Source organism: Calidris pugnax, unplaced genomic scaffold, assembly GCF_001431845.1.
Source record: "Calidris pugnax isolate Ruff unplaced genomic scaffold, ASM143184v1 scaffold448, whole genome shotgun sequence".
Taxonomy (NCBI): Eukaryota; Metazoa; Chordata; class Aves; order Charadriiformes; family Scolopacidae; genus Calidris; species Calidris pugnax.
The window spans coordinates 100-21,968 of NW_015091198.1; the positions used below are offsets into that span (position 1 = coordinate 100).

The 21,869-nt window shown below is 46.4% G+C and overlaps 3 protein-coding genes across 3 annotated transcripts in view; all 3 read right to left on the reverse strand.

The window, feature by feature from the left end:
• Window positions 1–600: 600 nt before the first annotated feature.
• LOC106898391 (nucleoporin NUP53-like) lies at window positions 601–5,882 on the reverse strand (the record flags this gene model as incomplete). Its single annotated transcript, XM_014959609.1, has 6 exons — window positions 5,806–5,882; window positions 3,929–3,967; window positions 3,503–3,572; window positions 2,644–2,772; window positions 1,118–1,204; window positions 601–631 (listed from the first exon to the last, which is right to left on the reverse strand). Coding segments are annotated over exons 1-6 (433 nt in total), but the record flags the coding sequence as incomplete, so codon positions are not given.
• An 822-nt stretch (window positions 5,883–6,704) lies between these two features.
• On the reverse strand, window positions 6,705–11,982 carry LOC106898395 (nucleoporin NUP53-like). The gene is made up of 9 exons (XM_014959613.1): window positions 11,852–11,982; window positions 11,117–11,287; window positions 10,013–10,140; window positions 9,407–9,467; window positions 8,836–8,977; window positions 8,400–8,469; window positions 8,181–8,309; window positions 7,359–7,529; window positions 6,705–7,001 (listed from the first exon to the last, which is right to left on the reverse strand). Exons 1-9 carry the CDS (start codon window positions 11,883–11,885, stop codon window positions 6,924–6,926), a joined length of 984 nt encoding a protein of 327 aa, XP_014815099.1. The 5' UTR covers window positions 11,886–11,982; the 3' UTR covers window positions 6,705–6,923.
• Window positions 11,983–12,328: 346 nt separating this feature from the next.
• DUSP19 (dual specificity phosphatase 19) overlaps window positions 12,329–21,869 on the reverse strand; it is a 10,207-nt gene continuing 666 nt past the window's right edge. Inside the window, exons 2-4 of the mRNA XM_014959608.1 lie at window positions 18,308–18,354; window positions 17,118–17,270; window positions 12,329–13,017 (exon numbers count right to left, since the gene is read on the reverse strand). Of these exons, the coding sequence (XP_014815094.1) occupies window positions 12,796–13,017; window positions 17,118–17,270; window positions 18,308–18,354 (422 nt within the window). The 3' untranslated portion in view covers window positions 12,329–12,795. The remainder of the gene's footprint in view (window positions 13,018–17,117; window positions 17,271–18,307; window positions 18,355–21,869) is intronic.

Consider the following 21,869-nt stretch of genomic DNA (forward strand, 5'->3'; position numbering starts at 1 on the left):
CAGAGCTAAATCTAAAAAACAGTGAATGCTAACAAAACAGTTAACAGGGAAAATGCTAAGAACAGTCCCTGTCCCAGGGAGCCAGCTGGGCACAGTGTTCTTCCTCCAAGGAACATAACACCTTTCCAGAAAAATAAAAAACAAGGAAAAGAAGAAGAAAAACACAAAAAAAAAAGAAGAAAAAAAAGAAACAAACAATAAGTTTAAAAGCATCAGTAAATAAAGCTGCCACTTGAAACGTTTCCAGCTTATTGGGAAGAAATTTACAAAAAGAAATTACAGATGAAAAGTAATTGCTGATAGGTTTCCTAGAATCAGGCCATCAGAACAGAAATGGGAAAAAAGCTCTTCTATTTACACTTACTCAGTTTTCAGAACCAGGTCTACATTGCCATCAGTTACACTGCAAGCTACATCTCTGCTGAATTAACTGGAGGCACAACAGGTGGGATGGAAGGTAAAATACAGCCACTGGCAGTCAGACAACTAACCACGGAGGCCAGGAGCCCATTTCCAACCCCGACCCACTTCGTGTGGTACATCCCCCTCTCTATTACCAGCCAAACACAGATCCCAGTGCTTCAAATACAATGCTCTCACCTGTGCTAGGGGTCTGTCTTTCCAAAAACACCTGGAAGGAAGGGAGAAAGAGGAAGAGAGAATGTAAACAGAACCAGTTCATGCCTTTTTAAATACCCAAGGTTTTTTTCTTTTCCAAAGTGCTACTGTATTTTGACAAAAGGTGTTTGAAAGATTTTCAAAACCTCTGGAGAAGTGAAAGACTATTATTTCCTTCATTTTATTACTGTTACTTTATTTGATTACTAGTCTTATCATTATCACCATTATTATTATTACTGTTGTTGCTGTTGCGTCTGAAGACAGTGAATTTGTACTTGAGGCACATCTTTAACCCAACGAGAGGAGGAGAAGATCCCGGCCAAGCTCACACTGAGGTTCCTGTGCGTACAGCCTCACACAGCTCAGAGGAGACAGCACAAACACACACACGCTTCCCTCTCCCTTCCATTACCTGACAGTGACTGGCACAAGCTTCACACGCTCGTGCAAAAGGTCTCATTGTACGAGATCTTGTTGTACGATTTGCAGGCTGTACTGGTGTGCTGGCCAGGGGTTTTGTGTGTGGAGAAAAAACTGAAGACATTGAGGATGCAGAGCTTCTTTCAAGGTTTTCCATCACGCTCTTCAAAAGAGCAATAATATCATGTAAACAAATACGAAAAAGCAGTATTTCAACCTTTACTATCTGGCATTATTATGTGGAATCATTTGGAAACCCATCTTCACATCTCCACATCTCAGAGTCAAAGGCCACGGGTAAACTGCCTGTCAGCACAGAGCAGCACCAAGCATTTTCCCCACCACAAGCATCGACACCTTGGGTTATGCCACCGCAAAGCAGTGGAAGCTTCAAATCTGGTCCCTGGCTGTACTAAGTGGCAGCCACGTTTGAAACAATACAGGGCAAATAAAGTAGTTGTAAGACTTGCAGAAAACCTCAAAAAATATCTTTTTTTCAGGCCACATTAAACATACCTTCGTAGCGTAACATACTCCTTTAAAAAGGTCTCAGCCCAGAGGGAGTGCCCCGGGGGGTGGCAGCTGACTCGGCTCAACACGAGGGGAACTGACCCATGGACCTACCAGCTCCTTTTAAATCACAAGCCTCAGCTCTCCTGTCAAAGCCATCCCATCTCATTGCCAATTGCAAGGAAGAGCTTCACAGACTCACGCCCAACCCTCAAGCGCATTAGTCTCCACAATCCTCTCTTGCCTCCAAAAACAGAGGTTCACTATTATGGGATTATCTATTGATATTTACAAGTGGATGCTGTCCACAAAAGACAGAAAATTTCAAAGCAACAAATATCACAGACCTGGCAAATACCATCTCAGATTGTTGCTCAGATGGTGTCACAGCTTTTAGGCATTTCAATACAAACTGGAGACCGAAACAGCAAAAAAGGGAAGAACAGACTGGAACACCTAACAGAAGCCCACACCATATACAGTAACCCATGCAAAGTGGCAGGGAATGGTCACTGACTAGAAACTAATAGCTCAGGATACAATTAGCCCAAAATACAGCCAGCCCTACCCCAACCACTACTGAAAGGAAAGGAACGTGGTTTGGGGGAGGCAGGGTGTCTTGCTAACAAATTCCCAGTCAAATGGACCAAGATAAACAGAAAAGCCAGAATCCCATGAAGAGAAGGACACAGAAAAAGAGGGACGAAGGACAAATAGGAGCAAGAACAGTCTTCATCTGCCACCACACATCTACAACAGCCCCTAGATGCCACCAGTTCCAGCCTGGGAGACTCTTTGAGCTCAAGTGTCTCCTCTCTTGCGGTTTCCCTTCCCATCTGGCACAGCAACACAACCCTGTGCACTAGCACTTCCCAGCAGCACAGAGGGTTCCACGCGTGACCCTTCTCAGCAGGAAGCCGTGTCCAACCCTTCAGAAAAACTCATGGCAGGTGCAGGAGACTCCACCTACTGAACTTCACTTCCCAGGCTTTGCAGTTCAAAAAGGCAAAGAATCAAAGATGTCGGGGCAAATAAAGAGGAAGCCCAAAAGCAGAGCACCTTCTGCTGAAATACAAGCAGCCGTTCACTTACTGTGTCTGTGCAGGGCCTGACACCAATCCTGATGCAGTCACCATAAATTCTTCCATCTTTGCTCAGGGCTTTCCGGGCTTGCAGCTTAGTCTGATAGCAAATATGCATCCAGTTTCCTATATTGGACATCTAGATGAGATTAAGGCTCAATTATGACATGCAGCCTTTTAAAGGAGGAGCCAGGACATTTCAACAAATTAATCCTTTCTGAAGGCTGATGCTACACGGGAACCCTAAGAAGAGGTTTTAAGGACACCCAAGAGAGACCAGCGCATTCATGGTGTTTTACAAGCAGCGACTTGAGGAATGGTCTCTTCTGGGCTATTTTACTCCACTGCATCTCAGTGGTGGAAGCTGCCTTCCTAACCTGACAAAAATAACAAGCAGCTCAAGGTCAGGGGCTTCGCTAACAGAGGTGCCTTTGCTGGCTTTAACCACAGCTGGATTTGCGGCAGAACCCAGGAATGCCAGACAACAGCAACGGCCAAGAACCTCTTCCCACACGCTGCCACGATTGCACCCCTGATTTTTCCAATATTTGGGAAATCCACTTACCCATACACAGTGACCCATCTCCCGTGACCTCGATCCGCTGACCAAAAGCAGAGCACCTTCTGCTGAAATACAAGCAGCCGTTCACTTATTGTGTCTGTGCAGGGCCTGACACCAATCCTGATGCAGTCACCATAAATTCTTCCATCTTTGCTCAGGGCTTTCCGGGCTTGCAGCTTAGTCTGATAGCAAATATGCATCCAGTTTCCTATATTGGACATCTAGATGAGATTAAGGCTCAATTATGACATGCAGCCTTTTAAAGGAGGAGCCAGGACATTTCAACAAATTAATCCCTAAGACATACCACATGCTTTAATATCTTTCCATATTGAGCAAACTGATGAAGAATGTAGGAAGCTGATGCTTGATTAAAACTGAATGACGGGGCGGGGGGGGGGGGGGAAAGGAAAAAGAAGAGGTTTTAAGGACACCCAAGAGAGACCAGCGCATTCATGGTGTTTTACAAGCAGCGACTTGAGGAATGGTCTCTTCTGGGCTATTTTACTCCACTGCATCTCAGTGGTGGAAGCTGCCTTCCTAACCTGACAAAAATAACAAGCAGCTCAAGGTCAGGGGCTTCGCTAACAGAGGTGCCTTTGCTGGCTTTAACCACAGCTGGATTTGCGGCAGAACCCAGGAATGCCAGACAACAGCAACGGCCAAGAACCTCTTCCCACACGCTGCCACGATTGCACCCCTGATTTTTCCAATATTAGGGAAATCCACTTACCCATACACAGTGACCCATCTCCCACTTCTCCCACTAGTCCTTCTCTCTCAGCCCTAGGTCTAGGGAGACACCTCCCCTGGTTGGCTCACCCACCGGTTGTGTCAGGAAATTGACTCCCACACACTGGAGGAACCTCCCCTCCTGCCTGCTCTCTGCTGTGCTGCATTTCCAGCAGGTAGCTGGCAGGTTGAAGTCCCCAACCAGAACAAGGGCTGGCGATTGAGAGACTTCAGCCACCTGCTTATAGAATACCTCATCTGCCTCCTCGTCCTGGTTGGGTGGTCTATAGCAGACTCCCAGCACAACATCTCCCTGTATTTGCCTCCCCCTTCATCCCTCAACTTTATCATCACTGCAATCTAGCTCTAAACAATCAAAACACTTCCTAACGTACATGGCCACAGCCCCACCTCTCCTTCCTTGCCTATCCCTCCTGAAGAGCTAATAGCCATTCATCCCAACTTCCCAGTGGTGACCATCATCCCACCACATTTCCGTGATGGCAACCACCTGATAGCTGTCCTGCTCCACAACGACTTCCCCCTCAATCAGGGACAACATTAGCATCCAAGGGACATTAGCCATGCTCCTGGACTAACCTTCCAATGTCATTTCACCAGAGAAGCGCAGCTGAAGAACACCGAGACCACCCTGCATTGGGAAGCAAATCCTGGAAATGGGTAGGACTGGATTCTCACCTGGCAAACACAGGACTGACCCACACTGAAATGCCCACGCAGATCCACACTGACACAGCCACAAAATCAACACAGTAACACTTACGTGTAGTTTCCAAAGGACTGGAGAAAAAGCTGCTCTCTTCCCAGACAAAAGAGACCTTTATCTCGAAGACCAGGAGCTTCCTTGAAACAGATGGTTACCTGAGGGGCTCACCTCCAACAGGCAACTTCAAGGGGGTGTGGTGGGGGAAGTTCAATTTAAGAAGAAAACAAGCATCATTCAGCCACTACCCTTTTGCTGGTTTTGGCTGCCTGTCCTGGTTTGAGCGACACATGACCGATTTCTCTTCTAATGCTTTGGAAGACTGCACTTTTAGAAGACTCTAGAAGTTTCTGAATTACTGAAAATACTTACTTTATAGCCAGCTGGGCCATGTGGGATTTAAGGTCTCCACAGTTTTAAGCCTTGCCAGCTGCAGGGATGAGGAGCAAGGCCTGAGCATCAGACCCAAGGCTGGCCAACAGGATTGTTTCATGCCATGAACGTGAAACGATTCCATTTAAATTAGGAATTTTTCTGCATAGTTCTCTCTCCCTTGATGGCAGCCATCCAGAGGACTTCTTGCCCCAGCACTAGACCCCCAAGGCCTTCCCTTCCTCCCAAAGCCGTAGTGGTCCACCTCTGACATTTGCTGCTCACTGCCCGAGCGCCTGGCTTCCTACTGATAGAACTGGCTGAATATAATCATAATTTATATTAGCATCAGGATCAATACTGGTTCCTTAATATTATCATTAATTATTTAGTCTTATCCTATTAAACCTGTTTACATTTCAACCCTTGTGTGGGGTTGGGAGGGGTCATGGGGGTGATAGAAAAATTGTCTCAACGACAATAAACTGTTATGAGTTTTCTCATACCACAGCTCTGGGGTAGAGTTAATTTTCCTCACAGCATTTTTGGGGCTGTGTTTTGGATTGGGGCTGGAAGCAGGGATGCTGTAGTCACTGCCCAGCAGGGCTCCCACAGAGTCAGGTCCTTTTCTGCTCCTCACACCCCCCCGCCAGCAAGTGGGCTGGGGGTGCACAAGAAGTTGGGAGGGGGACACAGTGGGATAATCCACACCATACAATGTCAGGCTTAAGTGTATAAAGCTGGGGGAGAAGGAGGAAGGGAGGGGACACATTCAGACTTACGGTATTTGACTTCCTGAGTAACGGTTACACATGATGGAGCCCTGATTTCCTGGAGGTGGCTGAGCACCTGCTGCCATTGCGAAGCAGAGAATGAATTCCTCATTTTGCTTTGCTTTTACGCACGGCTTCTGCTTTACCTGTTAAACTGTCTTTAGCTCAACCCACGAGTTATTCTCACTTTTAGTCTTCGGATTCTCTCCCCCATCCCACCGGGGGAGAGGGTGAGCAAGTGGCTACACGAGGCTTGTTGACAGCTGAGGCTAAACCCCAACAAGCTTGGAGAAAATTTCTTATAAGAGTGCTGAAATGAAATCATCATTGGTCATTGACACACTGAATTGTTCTACACAGTTACTTCAACTCAAAATTTCATAGCTTAGAATGCTACAGTAAAATGCTTTAGAAAAAAATCAGCAGCATCTGCTCTGCTGATCACACTTCAGCAAACATTCTGGGGCATCACACCAAACAGTCAGGAAAGAGGATTTGCAGTGCTCTGAACACAACTCACACCTGTTGAAAAAACAACCTCAGAAAAACTTAACTTTATTTAGCACTATGTATAAAACTAAGAGTTAAAAGGTTACTACGAAACCAAGAACTGATGCAAAAGGTACTTGTAAAAGAGCAATGAATGCTAACAAAAAAAAAATAACATCACAAATACTAAGAAGAGTCCCTGTCCCGGGCAGCCAGCTGGGAATAATATTCTTCCTCCAAGGAGCCCAACACCTTTCCAGACAAAAACCCAACCAAACAATTAGTTTAAAGGCATCAGTAAATAAAGCTGCCACTTTAAACATTTCCAACTTACTGAGAAGAAATTTACAAGAAGTAATTACAGAGGAAAAAAACACAGTGCTGATAGGTTTTCTAGAATCAGGCAGTCAGAACACAAATGGGAAAAAAAGCTCTTTATTTACACTTACTGAGTTTTTAAAACCATGTCTACATTGCCATCATTTAAAGTGCAAGCTACATCTCTGCTGAATTAACTGAAGGCATAACAGGTGAGATGTAAGGTAAAACACTGTCACCGGCAGTTATACAACTAACCACGGATGTCAATGGTGTATTTCCAACCCCAACCCTCTTAGTGTGTTACGTCCTCCTGCATATTACCAGCCAAACACATACTCCATTGCTTTGGATACAATACTTTCAACTTTCCTAGGAGTCTGTCTGTCAGAAACCACCTAGAAGGAAGGGATAAAGAGGAAGAGAGAAAATAAAGAGTATCAGTAAACATACAGTTTTTGTTTTTTTTTTTCTCTCTTGAAGTGCTACTATATGTTGACAAAATATGTCTAAATGATTTGCAAAACAAGCCTTTAGATTCTGGAAGCACGGCATCAATTATTGTCATTAATTTATTGTTTACTATTACTTTTTAGACTGACCAGAGTGAGTTTGTACTTGAGGCACATCTTTAAGGCCATGAGAGGAGGAGAAGATCCCGGCCAAGCTCACACTGAGGTTCCTGTGCGTACAGCCTCACACAGCTCAGAGGAGACAGCACAAACACACACACGCTTCCCTCTCCCTTCCATTACCTGACAGTCACTGGCGGAAGCTTTATATGCTGTTGCAAGAGGTCTCATTGCAGAAATCCTTGTTGTATAATTTGCAGGCTGTACTGGTGTGCCGGTGAAGGACTGTGTAGGTGAAGTAAAAATTGACGACATTGAGGATGTAGAGCTTCTTTCATAGTTTTCCATCACGCTCTTAAAATGAGAGATAATATAATGTCAACAGATAGTAAAAAGCACTATTTCAACCTTTCTTATCTAGCATTATTACATAGAATGATCTACCCAGGGTCCAATTAGCTCGAAATACAGCTATCCCTGCCCCAACCACTACTGAAAGGAAAGGAACGTGGTTTGGGGGAGGCAGGGTGTCTTGCTCACAAACTCCCAGTCAAATGGACCAGGAGAAACAGAAAAGCCAGAATCCCACGAAGAGAAGGACACAGAAAGAGGAATGAAGGACAAATAGGAGCAAGAACAGTCTTCATCTGCCACCACACATCTACAACAGCCCCTAGATGCCACCAGTTCCAGAGTTCCAGAGACTCTTTGAGCTCAAGTGTCTCCTCTCTTGTGGTTTCCCTTCCCATCTGGCACAGCAACACAACCCTGTGCACTAGCACTTCCCAGCAGCACAGAGGGTTCCACGCGTGACCCTTCTCAGCAGGAAGCCGTGTCCAACACTTCAGAAAAACTCATGGCAGGTGCAGGAGACTCCACCTACTGAACTTCACTTCCCAGGCTTTGCAGTTCAAAAAGGAAAAGAATCAAAGACCTCAAGGCAAATAAAGAGGAAGCCCAAAAGCAGAGCACCTTCTGCTCAAATAGAAGCAGCTGTTAACTTACTTTATCTATGCATGGCTTGACACCAATCATGATAGATTCACCAAAAATTCTTCCATCTTTGCTCAGGGCTTTCCGGGCTTGCAGCTTAGACTGATACCGAATGTGCATCCAGTTTCCCGTGTTGGACATCTAGATGAGATTAAGGCACAATTGTGACATTCAGCCTTTTAAAGAAGGAACCAGAACATATCAAGAAATTAATCCCAAACTCAGACATACCACATGCTTTAATATGTTTCCATACTGAGCAAACTGTAGAAGAATGTAAGACGCTGATGCTTGAGGGAATCTAAAAGATGGAAAAAAAATACAAAGAAAATGCTGGGTGAATTCCGTTGCTGAAACAGAACCCTACAAAGGTTTTTTAGAAATCCAAAAGAGACCAGGGTGTTCATGCCCTTTTAGAAGCAGCAACTTGAGGAATAGTCTCTTCTGGGCTTTTTCACTCCACCACACCTCAGGGGTGGAAGCTGCCTTCCTAACCTGACAAAAATAACAGGCAGCTTAAGGTCAGGGGCTTCGCTAACAGAGGTGCATTTGCTGGCTTTAACCACAGCTGGATTTGCGGCAGAACCCAGGAATGCCAGACAACAGCAACGGCCAAGAACCTCTTCCCACACGCTGCCACCATTGCACCCCTGATTTTTCCAATTACCCAAATACTGTTACCCATGTGCCATCAAGCTGATCCTCTGAAGTTAGGGAATCACCCTGAGTATAAAAAGGATCTAGCTGCGCAGGAGAGAGGGTCGTCTTCCTAGGCTGCCCAACACTTGCAGGACTGAGCATACTTGGAGCTGTTAAATTGAAACAGCATCTTTAACAAATGACTTTTGCCAGGCAGACAAGCTCAGGAGCCTGAACTGAAAGAATCAAGTCAGTCTCAAGCACTTCACTTGCTTATGGAAGAGCTTGGGAGAGAAGATACAGAAGATAGGAAACACTACGAAGATGGAAGGAGACCCATCCATCTCAGGGGCTTCACTCAAGTGCAGCCACCTCTGCACTCAGTTGACATTTTGAAGAGGGAGTAAGTAAAGCTGATGGCAGTTCAGTCAGAGTGGAAAAGTATTTCACATCCAAATCCCTTTTGAGAAGTTAGTAAAGAAACACACAACTCCTTCCTAAATTTGCAAGGAGTTGGTGCAGCTTCAAGTGTCATTATTTTTGTCCATTAAGCAAAGCAGTAAAAAAGTCAATTATCTGTATCTGGACAGGATATCTACCTGGTCCAGGAGTTGATGGCATTGTTCCAACCAACGGGCTCTGGGCTACAGAAAAGCTGGCCTGTATGAAAACACAGAAAGCATAACAAATCATTCTCACAGGTACACTTCTCAGATCAGCAGAGATCATTTCCAAGAAACTTACGCAACAGGCAAGACTGCTCAGCCTTACAAGGTCTAAAAGAAGAAAGCTCAGTTACCCTTAAGGTGAGCTTTAGGAAATAGGATGCGAAAAATCTCCAACAACAATCCCCATGTTACATAACACATATTTGCACCCTTCAGTCCATCAGCAGCCCAACACATGAAGGTGCAAAGCTGGGACAGGTCTGCATTTGTCATGGCACAGCATGACACAGCAGAGGCAGGATTTGCATTGGTCATTCTCTACAGTACCAAAACTCCAAGAGGAGACAAAACTGCAGCTTGCATTCAAGCCACACAGGAACAGGCACACCAGGCCACCAGACTAAGCCACAGCACCAGCTGAAGACTCACTGGGCATTTTGCTACAACACTTGACAAAAACAAGTTAAAAGAATTCTCTGAAGCACTAAACTATCTCACATTTTCTGCCAATAACAAGCCAGTATCTAAGCCACTTACTGATACTCTTGAGCTTAGAGGGGTTGAGCCAAGTCCAGGACTAGATAATTCATCATACAGGCTTCTAACAGGTGGAGCACCACTTTTATCTTTATGCGTAGGGACTACTGGTTGTGGGGGAGATCCTCCTGAAATGAAAAGGAACAAAGGCCTGAGAAGTCTTGGAGTTTTACTCCACTGCTACACATTCTTCGAACTTCAACAGGAAATTCGTCCGGGAAAGATTCTTTCACTGGGATTTTACAAAACCATCTGGCCCACCAAACTCTTCAGGTTGGCATGTTCTAGGGAAGAATTTCACACCCGTGTCACAACCTGCTGCCTGACACAAGTGTCATCTCAAACTTTCAGACCTCTTAGTAACCCAGTCGAGTCACTGTCACACCCACTTGATCTTTTCCAGAAGTTCCCAGCACAGCTACATCTTCCTGCCTTAAGGCAGGTTGGTGCTGGATTTTCATGGTTTCAGAGACTAGCTCCCCTCTAGCCAAGAAGCCAAAGCCAGGCTTTTAAGACTCAAGACATTCTACATGCTAAAGAACCCTTCCACAGTGCACACAGACGCTGCACAGGCTGCCACATTCCCTCTCTCCAAATGCCTTCCCTCCCCAGGTCATTTTGTACTGAAGTAAAATGGAAGCTCTTGAGAGCAGGGATGAGCTTGCATTTAGACAGGAGGAAGGTCAGGCAGCTGCTCTCCTGTTTGGTAAACTTTGGGACTTCCAGCAGAACAGAGAATTAGACTGACTGGAAAACCTTGACGTATCTCTGAACACTTTCCCTGGGTTCACCCCAAGGGAAAAAAAACCCCACACAAATAAAAAACAAACACAAAAAGCCTCTAAACACACACAAGAGGGCTACAGCAGATTCTACAAAGCCCCCTCCTCCCAGCAAGTTTTCAGTTCCAGGGACATAATTAACCACGCCTCTGGGGAGGCCTGTGTTAGAATCTGACTGCTCCCCCTTCTCTGGAGTTGAGACTCTGAGCTTGGAATAAACCCCTTTGCAGTCAGGTGAAATTCACATGATTATTGTCAATTTCATAAGTAATTTCCTAAGCCACTTGTATTTGGGAGGGATGGAGAAGAGACCAATTCTGACCTGCCAGTAGTGGAGACCTCATTTCCATTACACCAACTGCAGGGCCGCTTAAAGCACGTGTTTGTGGGGTCACAGGTGCAGGTAAATCCCCCATCAAGAATCCAGGAAGAAACTGAGCACTAGCTCCTGGTTTTGGAGATGTTGGGGAACCAAGAGTCATGGGCTCAGCTCCTGCATTAATGAAAAAAAAAAAAGAAAACAGTTTAAAAACAGGGAAGAGATGAGCTTGTCCATGGTTTAAATGGTCGTTCTAGGAAAGAAACATAAAACAATATACAGTAAGAGACCAACATGGTTCTTATAAATTTCTAAGCAAGTAAAGTCTGTCACCATCCCGCAGTTTTTCTGCGGCTGCAACACCTACCACGCTGAGACGTTATGGTTAAAATACACTTCTTTGGTTCATGCTGGATTGCTGGTTTTGAGGATAATTACGGGGTCTGGGTGGGTTTGAAGGTTGGAAAGGTGGAAAGATCACGCCGAGGCTAGATCCTCCTCCCCCGCCAGAGGGGCCGGTTCCGCGCCCCAGCCCGGGGAAGGCGCTTCCAGAGAGCACCGCGGCCTCACGCCGGTCCCTTGGCGGCTTCCCCGCAGCCCTGCCGCCACCGCCGGCCTGCCGCCGCCTCCCATCGCCCCGCTCCAGCCCGGCGGCCTTTCCACCAAGGCCTTCCCCCGGCCTGGAGCGACCCACAACCCCCTACGCTCAGAGGCGCCACGGCGGGTCCCCCTTTTTACCTGCGGGCGCCGGCTCCGCGGCGAAGGCGGCCATCTCGGGAGCTCCGCCGGGCGCTTTCAAACGGGACGGAACTTCCGTCCCGACGTTTCTTCCGTCCCGCCCTCCGCGCCGCCCGGAGCTGACGAAGCAGCGGGGAAGGCCGCGGCCTACCCCGTTCTTGGAGCCACACCTTTTCACATCCCTCTCGCACAAAGTGTTACCCGAAGGCAGCTGCTCTCACTTTATTGCATATTTAACATATCAGAACTCTTTAGAACCGGCGCGGAGGCCAAAATCAAAACCCCCGCCGGCTTGTTTTCCTGAGCTGGAAAACATCAGGGTGATGGCGCCTCAAGCCCCTCGGCGCTGAGAAACTGACAACTTAAAGCATCCTACACACACCCTGAGTGTCCTCAAAACTCCTCTGGTTTAATTTCCAAAAATATTTAACGCCGGCCAGCCCACAAAATTCCACAAAATCCTCGTTGTTGCAAATATAAATTTAAAAACCGCTATGAAGGTACTTTATTGCACGAACATTATCTAGGTTTTTGTATCTAACTAGAACGCATAATTTGGTTTAGTATTAAACAGGGCAACATCTCCAGTATTTTATTTCCTTACTCTAGTGCCTGCATTTTCTGATGCTTCAATAAAGAACATAATTCTGGTTTTTTTTCCCTAATATTTCAAGGAAAAGTGAACTTTTATCTTTTTATTAGCACTCTAGAAAGAGCTTGTTCTTGGGCAAAATCATCTCTGAACGCCGTGGAATACCATTCGGCATTTATATATGCTAAGTGCTGAAAAAAAGAGGGGGGTTGAAGGTGGGGCACAGGAAAAAAGTGTAGAGAAAAACTTTAAAATGCACGTGTGAAAGGGGACTGCAAGATGACAGGTTAAAAGTACATCCAACATCTGTTACTGTAGAGTCAAAACGGATCGTTTCAATTCTCCCTTTTGATCAGTCGTGGTCATTTATGCTTCCATTTGCTTTTATGTTCTGTTCTTGGTACTTGTGAAGCTGCTCCATGAAGCCGGGATTTGGACAAGCTGCAGGCCTTGCCTTTTTCACCAAGGAGAAGGCTCTAGCAAAACTCAGTCTTTCTGAATTCATTAGAAATCCGATGACTATGGCCGCTGCACGAGAGACTCCTGCGTTACAGTGGACCAGCACCACACCATCCTTCAAGAAAAAAATTAAACATTAGTTGGCATATTCATTAAGTAGTAATAGGTACTATAAACTTTACATAAAATCTGTTAGGATTAAAAGCTCCTCGCTGAGCTGAAAGTTAAATATTTACACATATAAGTAACTCCAAACACAGAGTCCCAAATTAAATATTTTTCTAACCAAAGCCATTTTATTACTACCAAATACTTCAAACCTAATTCATACCTTAGAACTTAAAAAAAACCATTCCTCCGTCTCTTTCCCCAAGACCTTGCAGCAGCCCCCTCCTGTAAAACCCACCATCACAGACACCCGGGACACTAATCTACCTGATCTAATTGGGTGCCGATCTAAAAATAAATTTATTTCCAGTATGGAGGGTGTCTTGTTACTAGGTTAAAAACATAGCAAGGGAGCAAACAGCCAGGCACAGCGGCAGATCTTAGAACACCTTGTAGTTTCAGTCACACGTTCCTTGCCTACCCCAGAGTTCTTGGGTGAAGAATCTGGGTAAGGAGGATCACACATGGGAACAGAAAAACCAGAAGAGATATCGTGTGATTTGTAACCAATCTCTACCTCCCCGCTACCCCCTTGGTCCAACTGTAGTGGTTGGTACAGCTGGTGCAACTAAGGTCGCGTAACCGGGGGACAGAGGAGCAAAATCCAATGCTACTGAACGTCCCATAAATTCACAAATACATCTCCTGGGGGTTTAAATTCAGGCTCATCCTGAAGGATAATTTTTTTTTATCCTACTTAAAAGACAACGAGACAGTCTAGCGTGGCTTAGGCAACGTTTGCAACACCCAGGCTTTGTGATCTTGTCATGTTTGTGCACCCAACTATGACCTGGAAAAGGCTCCGTCCAAGCTGAGCCACTTTCACCAAAAAAAAAATAAAACCCCAAATCCCTAGCATCTACATATTCTGAATAAACATACTGAAACATGACAGAGATTTGAGGCTAAAGAGATACATTCTAGACACAATCAGCCTGCTCTGTTTGCCCACAGCAAGCACAAATTATTCAATGAGCATTTTACCCAAAGGGAAAAAAAAAAAAAAAAGGCCTTGTAACCATGAGGGTTCCTTTCCAGGAAGGTTATGACTGAGGTTACAGATCTGGGAGTTGCAATTATCTGGTATGTTATTAAACATCCATAGCAGAAAACGGTTCCTGCTCCAAAAATCTTCCAGTTTAAATAAAAAGACAAAGAAGTATGAAATTGAGTGTTATTATCCTTAAAGAAATACGAAACTGACGCTAGAAGAATGAGTTGCTGAAGTTAACACAAGATTATGGCAGAGCTGAGAACTGCATCTAAGCTCCTGCACCCCGGCACAATGAATCGCAGTAACACCATTATTTATTTCTATTTTTTTTGGTGATGGAAATCACATCTCCTTCGCACTGTCTGCTGGAAAACGTCATCTTCACTCCCTTTCTCACATTCCCAGAGGCACGTTTCCTGATCACACAGACTACAGCAGAGCGCAAAGCAGACTATCCATTGTCCATCTGGAGTAGTTTTTACTGATTCAATGTGGGGGGGTGGTTTTCAGACATCATGTGCCATAATTGAGATTGCTATCTAGCAGTGGCACTGAGGGTAAAAAATAAGTATTGAAAGTAATAAATTTTTTTTCTTCGTACAGTTCATGCTTTATTTTCCTCCTTCACATTTCTTTTAAGGCTTTTTTGTTTGTTTTTTTAATGACTGTTCTGTTGTACATTGCCAAAAATTATACAGTGATGTCCATGGAACAAACCTGAAAATCACTGAACATGAATGAACAGGGGCAATTACATTAAATCCAATTTCATACTGGGAACATTTATCTTCCTTTGCTACACCCTGTCGTTTCTTTATACGAAGATGAATTTGCCATGCAATTCTTAACTAAATTTCTATTAGATGCGAATACAGAATAAAACTAAAAAAAAAAAACACCTGACTGTAGATATGAAATGAATCTTCATTTACTGAGCACTCCCTGCTACTATCATCATAGCCTAACCTTTGCCTACCCAGAAATGGTCCATGGTCTTGCAAGAACTTCTTAAGAATCACGACCAAGTTGTTTGGGTTTGTTTAATTTTTGTTTTATACAGGGAGAGAGAAACAAAACCTGCCTCCACCATGAGAAACAGTGATTATACAGTGGTTATACACAGTGGGGAAAAAAAAAAAAACCTTACTGAGGAAAGAACTGAAAAAGCCTAAAGCTTTTGGTGAAGAGCCATGGAGTAAGTGTAGCTCCTTAAGGATGCACTCTACTTTGCAGTAGTGCCAGGGCTTACTTTTTAGGAGGGAGAGAGGGAGCAGTAAGGAGAGATGGTTATGAATGAGCTAAGATTTCCTCCCAGAGCCTGGAAAGACAAGATTTTAGATGTTTTATGACTAGATATTAAACAGAAAGGTCAAAATATCCCCCGTTCACAGCACTATGATTTGACATGGGTCATCTAACACGTCGTGGAAAATCTGCCAGCTAACATGGAGCCTAGAAGAAAAAACATACCTGATCAGTATCAGAATTTGTACCATGGTGTCTGCAGACTTGAGAAGTTAACAGTTTTAGAAGAGCCAGTCCTGTTACAAGTACCAGCTGGCAGTGACTTACTGAACAGTGCAAGCTTTACTGTCAAATTTAAGCGCTCTCACACTCCTTCATCAAGTTAACCATGTTCTAGTTATAATTTCTCATAGATCATGCTCTCTCACCAGCAAACATCTCTCCCTCCCCTGCGTTAGGAGATGAAACAGTAATATCTCTTTGTGATCACTTATACAGGAGAACACTTCATGATACCATTTATCATAGGCTCTTTTAACACTACTTTGACAAAGCAAACACAGGGATTCAAACCACCCAGAGACCTGTCTCTGCGTACTACTATCACATGCTTCATGATCCTGGAGAAGACCTACTGCACCAATTACCTGGTCTTTTACCCAACTCTCCTGTTAGAAAACTGTTAATATTGCTGTAAAAGTTTTCAGGAAAACTCCTTAGCTCACGAAGTAGTAACTGGACCATAAACACCAGAGGCAGGAAGCAACACCATGCAGTTATGAATGGCAAGTCTCATTTAGAAATTAAGTGGAAACTGTAACTAGAAACCTTGAAAAGGTCATTAAGTGACAATGTGTATCACATAGCTCATAAATGATAAATGAGAGAAGGAAAGAACATTGTGTGACACAAAGACAGCTAGGGCAAGATTATCTTCTTTTATCCCAATCTGCATAAATAATGAATATGGTAGATATGGTGGAATAACATGCAGTAAAGGTTCATTTTTCAAGTCATAGTTTTGATACCAAAGCAAATGGTGGCCATAAATGACACAATAAGCTTCAATTTAACTAGTAGGAGTCACGGATGGTCTTGGTTACAGACAGGTCCACCAAGCAACCCCAGAAGGAGTCCCTTCACCCTATTTCCTACACCGTGTCTTTTTCAGGGTTTTGTTAGTAGTTAAAAATCACCGGTTGGCTCCAAGAGTAACACATTTTCTGACAGCCTTGGTACATAACAGTATGTGAATTCATAGCTCAGTGTGTTGCATCTTCAATACACGATGAAGGAAAAGCACAAGGATGGTGGGCAGCTGATGACAAAACACACAGATCTGTAAAAGGCTTTCTGCTAATCCAAAACAAGAACCCCAATAGATAAATTATAGAAAGTGAAGTTTTCCTCTGTTAGATGTAGTGACTTGGACTTACGACGGGATCATGATGGGTGAAGTCAACCACTGTTCCAACCCTAATAAAGAAGCATTTCTCTAAAACATGCAAGACAGTCATTCTAAAAAAAAAACCAAAACCAAAACCAACAACAACAACAACAAAAAAAAACCCAACAAACAAACAAACAAACAAAAAACAATAATAGAGGGAATGGGGCTTAACAATAGTGCCACATCTCTAGGAGTACCTAGAAACTGCTTGGATTTTCTACTTAAAATTAAAAAAGGCAATGGCAAAACTGTTTGGTACCATACTTTCTTTTGACAAGAAAAACTACTTTAGATTTTAAATAGGGTAATAAATAATTTAGACAGGATACTAGTAGCATTCATTATTTATATACTTTACCTGGGTCTTGGCTGTCTCAATAAACTCGAAACATTCTGGGAAATAGGAGGTAATATCAGTTTCTGGGAGATCCAGAATAGAAATAGTCTTGTATGTAAAGTCATCGAGGAAGGCATTTTGTACTCCATATGCCACATTTAGAACATGAGTAACCTAAGTAAAAAAAAAAGGGAAAGGAAAAAAAAAAGAAAAAGACATTTTCTGAAGACAGCAAGCAAGATCAGCAGTAGCAAAGGTGGATTATTCTTTAGGTATACACAGATTGTAACTAACACAACTGCATCGCTCAGTTTTACATACATACGCTGTCTATGGTGTGCTTTTCTCCAAGCAAAATTTTACGATGTTAAAATATATTGTGATAAACTTGAGTTTTCTTCCTTTAGAGAGGAAACGAGAAGATCTGTGCCCAACCAAACACAGACTAAATTAAGAATTTTCAACAGAAAAGGGAGCTGTCAGCGCACAGATGGACAATAAAAGAGAAAGCAATAGGAATGAGAGAACAGACCACCCAACAATCCCCCAAATTTCAAGCCTGCCCTAGCCCACCAGCTTAATGTTCCTCCTACTGAGTTACTGTTTACTGGAGCAGAAGGACTTCAGAGTAAACTATACCTGCACTTTGGCAGGTGAGACCACTGCTGGCCTCCTGCCACCTCTGCTCTGTTCAGGCTACGGCCAGGTTCTGGATCATTTTAACTCACAGCGAGGTGACATTTAGGTGGCACCAGATGCCAGACTGGTGCACTCCCTGTCCTGCAGAAGCACCACTGTCCGAAGGCCTTATCACCCCATTACTGTAACAGAGTAAAAAAGACCAAAGTTTGGGACAGACTTGGAGCTGATGCTTTGTTTTTCTTGCCTCGCTGACCCCTGTAAGGCAAGCCGGCCTGAGGCTGCCCAGTGCCTGAAACTGAAATGTCTACGGCAAAGTGGGAATCTGCCCATTCAACAGCTCTGAACAATCACTATCAGTCTGGCAGCAAATTATTCCAGCTTCTTGTGAAGCTCCCATCCATCCACCATCCATCCATCTGCAAATGCAGCAGCCCCTTAAACATGCAAATGTAATACAGTTTTTTTTAAGTTACTTGAGAACATTTCAGGCTTTCTCACTTAAAAAAAAAAAATAAAAATCCGCCAGCCAGCGCTGTGCCAGAGGCGTTTTGCTCTCCCTGCAACGTTACCTTATGCTTCCTCATGGTCTCCAGGTCGTGCGCCGCATCCTGCGACCCTGTGGGCAAAGCCACCTGGTTGGTGCTAAACCACCACCCCAGGGAAGCTCCTGGACCCCTTCCCCACTCCCCAGCTTGTTTTGCGGGATAAACCGTGGCTTTTTGGGCGGCAGGCCTCCCCATTTCCATCCCCATCCCTATCCCTATCCCCATCCCCATTCTCCATCTCCGTCCCCATCCTCATCTCCGTCCCCATCCCCATCTTCCCATCCTCATCCCCATTCTCCAACCCCATCCTCATCTCCCCATCCCCATTCTCCATCCTCATCTCCGTCCCTATCGCCATCTCCCCATCCCCGTTCTCCACCTCCGTCCCCATCTCCATCCTCTTCTCTATCCCCATTCTCCGTCCCCATCCCCATCTCCCCATTCCCATTCTCTGTCCCCATCCCCATTCTCCATCCTCATCTCCGTCCCTATCGCCATCTCCCCATCCCCGTTCTCCACCTCCGTCCCCATCTCCATCCTCTTCTCTATCCCCATTCTCCGTCCCCATCCCCATCTCCCCATTCCCATTCTCTGTCCCCATCCCCATTCTCCATCTCCGTCCCCATCCTCATCTCCGTCCCCATCCCTATTCTCCATCCCCATCCCCATTCTCCATCTCCGTCCCCATCCTCATCTCCGTCCCCATCCCTATTCTCCATCCCCATCCCCATTCTCCATCTCCGTCCCCATCCTCATCTCCGTCCCCATCCCTATTCTCCATCCCCATCCCCATTCTCCATCTCCGTCCCCATCCTCATCTCCGTCCCCATCCCTATTCTCCATCCCCATCCCCATTCTCCATCTCCGTCCCCATCCTCATCTCCGTCCCCATCCCTATTCTCCATCCCCATCCCCATTCTCCATCTCCGTCCCCATCCTCATCTCCGTCCCCATCCCTATTCTCCATCCCCATCCCCATTCTCCATCTCCGTCCCCATCCTCATCTCCGTCCCCATCCCTATTCTCCATCCCCATCCCCATTCTCCATCTCCGTCCCCATCCTCATCTCCGTCCCCATCCCTATTCTCCATCCCCATCCCCATTCTCCATCTCCGTCCCCATCCTCATCTCCGTCCCCATCCCTATTCTCCATCCCCATCCCCATTCTCCATCTCCGTCCCCATCCTCATCTCCGTCCCCATCCCTATTCTCCATCCCCATCCCCATTCTCCATCTCCGTCCCCATCCTCATCTCCGTCCCCATCCCTATTCTCCATCCCCATCCCCATTCTCCATCTCCGTCCCCATCCTCATCTCCGTCCCCATCCCTATTCTCCATCCCCATCCCCATTCTCCATCTCCGTCCCCATCCTCATCTCCGTCCCCATCCCTATTCTCCATCCCCATCCCCATTCTCCATCTCCGTCCCCATCCTCATCTCCGTCCCCATCCCTATTCTCCATCCCCATCCCCATTCTCCATCTCCGTCCCCATCCTCATCTCCGTCCCCATCCCTATTCTCCATCCCCATCCCCATTCTCCATCTCCGTCCCCATCCTCATCTCCGTCCCCATCCCTATTCTCCATCCCCATCCCCATTCTCCATCTCCGTCCCCATCCTCATCTCCGTCCCCATCCCTATTCTCCATCCCCATCCCCATTCTCCATCTCCGTCCCCATCCTCATCTCCGTCCCCATCCCTATTCTCCATCCCCATCCCCATTCTCCATCTCCGTCCCCATCCTCATCTCCGTCCCCATCCCTATTCTCCATCCCCATCCCCATTCTCCATCTCCGTCCCCATCCTCATCTCCGTCCCCATCCCTATTCTCCATCCCCATCCCCATTCTCCATCTCCGTCCCCATCCTCATCTCCGTCCCCATCCCTATTCTCCATCCCCATCCCCATTCTCCATCTCCGTCCCCATCCTCATCTCCGTCCCCATCCCTATTCTCCATCCCCATCCCCATTCTCCATCTCCGTCCCCATCCTCATCTCCGTCCCCATCCCTATTCTCCATCCCCATCCCCATTCTCCATCTCCGTCCCCATCCTCATCTCCGTCCCCATCCCTATTCTCCATCCCCATCCCCATTCTCCATCTCCGTCCCCATCCTCATCTCCGTCCCCATCCCTATTCTCCATCCCCATCCCCATTCTCCATCTCCGTCCCCATCCTCATCTCCGTCCCCATCCCTATTCTCCATCCCCATCCCCATTCTCCATCTCCGTCCCCATCCTCATCTCCGTCCCCATCCCTATTCTCCATCCCCATCCCCATTCTCCATCTCCGTCCCCATCCTCATCTCCGTCCCCATCCCTATTCTCCATCCCCATCCCCATTCTCCATCTCCGTCCCCATCCTCATCTCCGTCCCCATCCCTATTCTCCATCCCCATCCCCATTCTCCATCTCCGTCCCCATCCTCATCTCCGTCCCCATCCCTATTCTCCATCCCCATCCCCATTCTCCATCTCCGTCCCCATCCTCATCTCCGTCCCCATCCCTATTCTCCATCCCCATCCCCATTCTCCATCTCCGTCCCCATCCTCATCTCCGTCCCCATCCCTATTCTCCATCCCCATCCCCATTCTCCATCTCCGTCCCCATCCTCATCTCCGTCCCCATCCCTATTCTCCATCCCCATCCCCATTCTCCATCTCCGTCCCCATCCTCATCTCCGTCCCCATCCCTATTCTCCATCCCCATCCCCATTCTCCATCTCCGTCCCCATCCTCATCTCCGTCCCCATCCCTATTCTCCATCCCCATCCCCATTCTCCATCTCCGTCCCCATCCTCATCTCCGTCCCCATCCCTATTCTCCATCCCCATCCCCATTCTCCATCTCCGTCCCCATCCTCATCTCCGTCCCCATCCCTATTCTCCATCCCCATCCCCATTCTCCATCTCCGTCCCCATCCTCATCTCCGTCCCCATCCCTATTCTCCATCCCCATCCCCATTCTCCATCTCCGTCCCCATCCTCATCTCCGTCCCCATCCCTATTCTCCATCCCCATCCCCATTCTCCATCTCCGTCCCCATCCTCATCTCCGTCCCCATCCCTATTCTCCATCCCCATCCCCATTCTCCATCTCCGTCCCCATCCTCATCTCCGTCCCCATCCCTATTCTCCATCCCCATCCCCATTCTCCATCTCCGTCCCCATCCTCATCTCCGTCCCCATCCCTATTCTCCATCCCCATCCCCATTCTCCATCTCCGTCCCCATCCTCATCTCCGTCCCCATCCCCATCTTCCCATCCTCATCCCCATTCTCCAACCCCATCCTCATCTCCCCATCCCCATTCTCCATCCTCATCTCCGTCCCTATCGCCATCTCCCCATCCCCGTTCTCCACCTCCGTCCCCATCTCCATCCTCTTCTCTATCCCCATTCTCCGTCCCCATCCCCATCTCCCCATTCCCATTCTCTGTCCCCATCCCCATTCTCCATCCTCATCTCCATCCCCATCCCCATCCTCATCTCCGTCCCCATCCCCATTCTCCATCCCCATCCTCATTCTCATCTCCGTCCCCGTCCCCATCCCCATCCCCATTCTCCATCCTCATCTCCGTCCCCATCCCC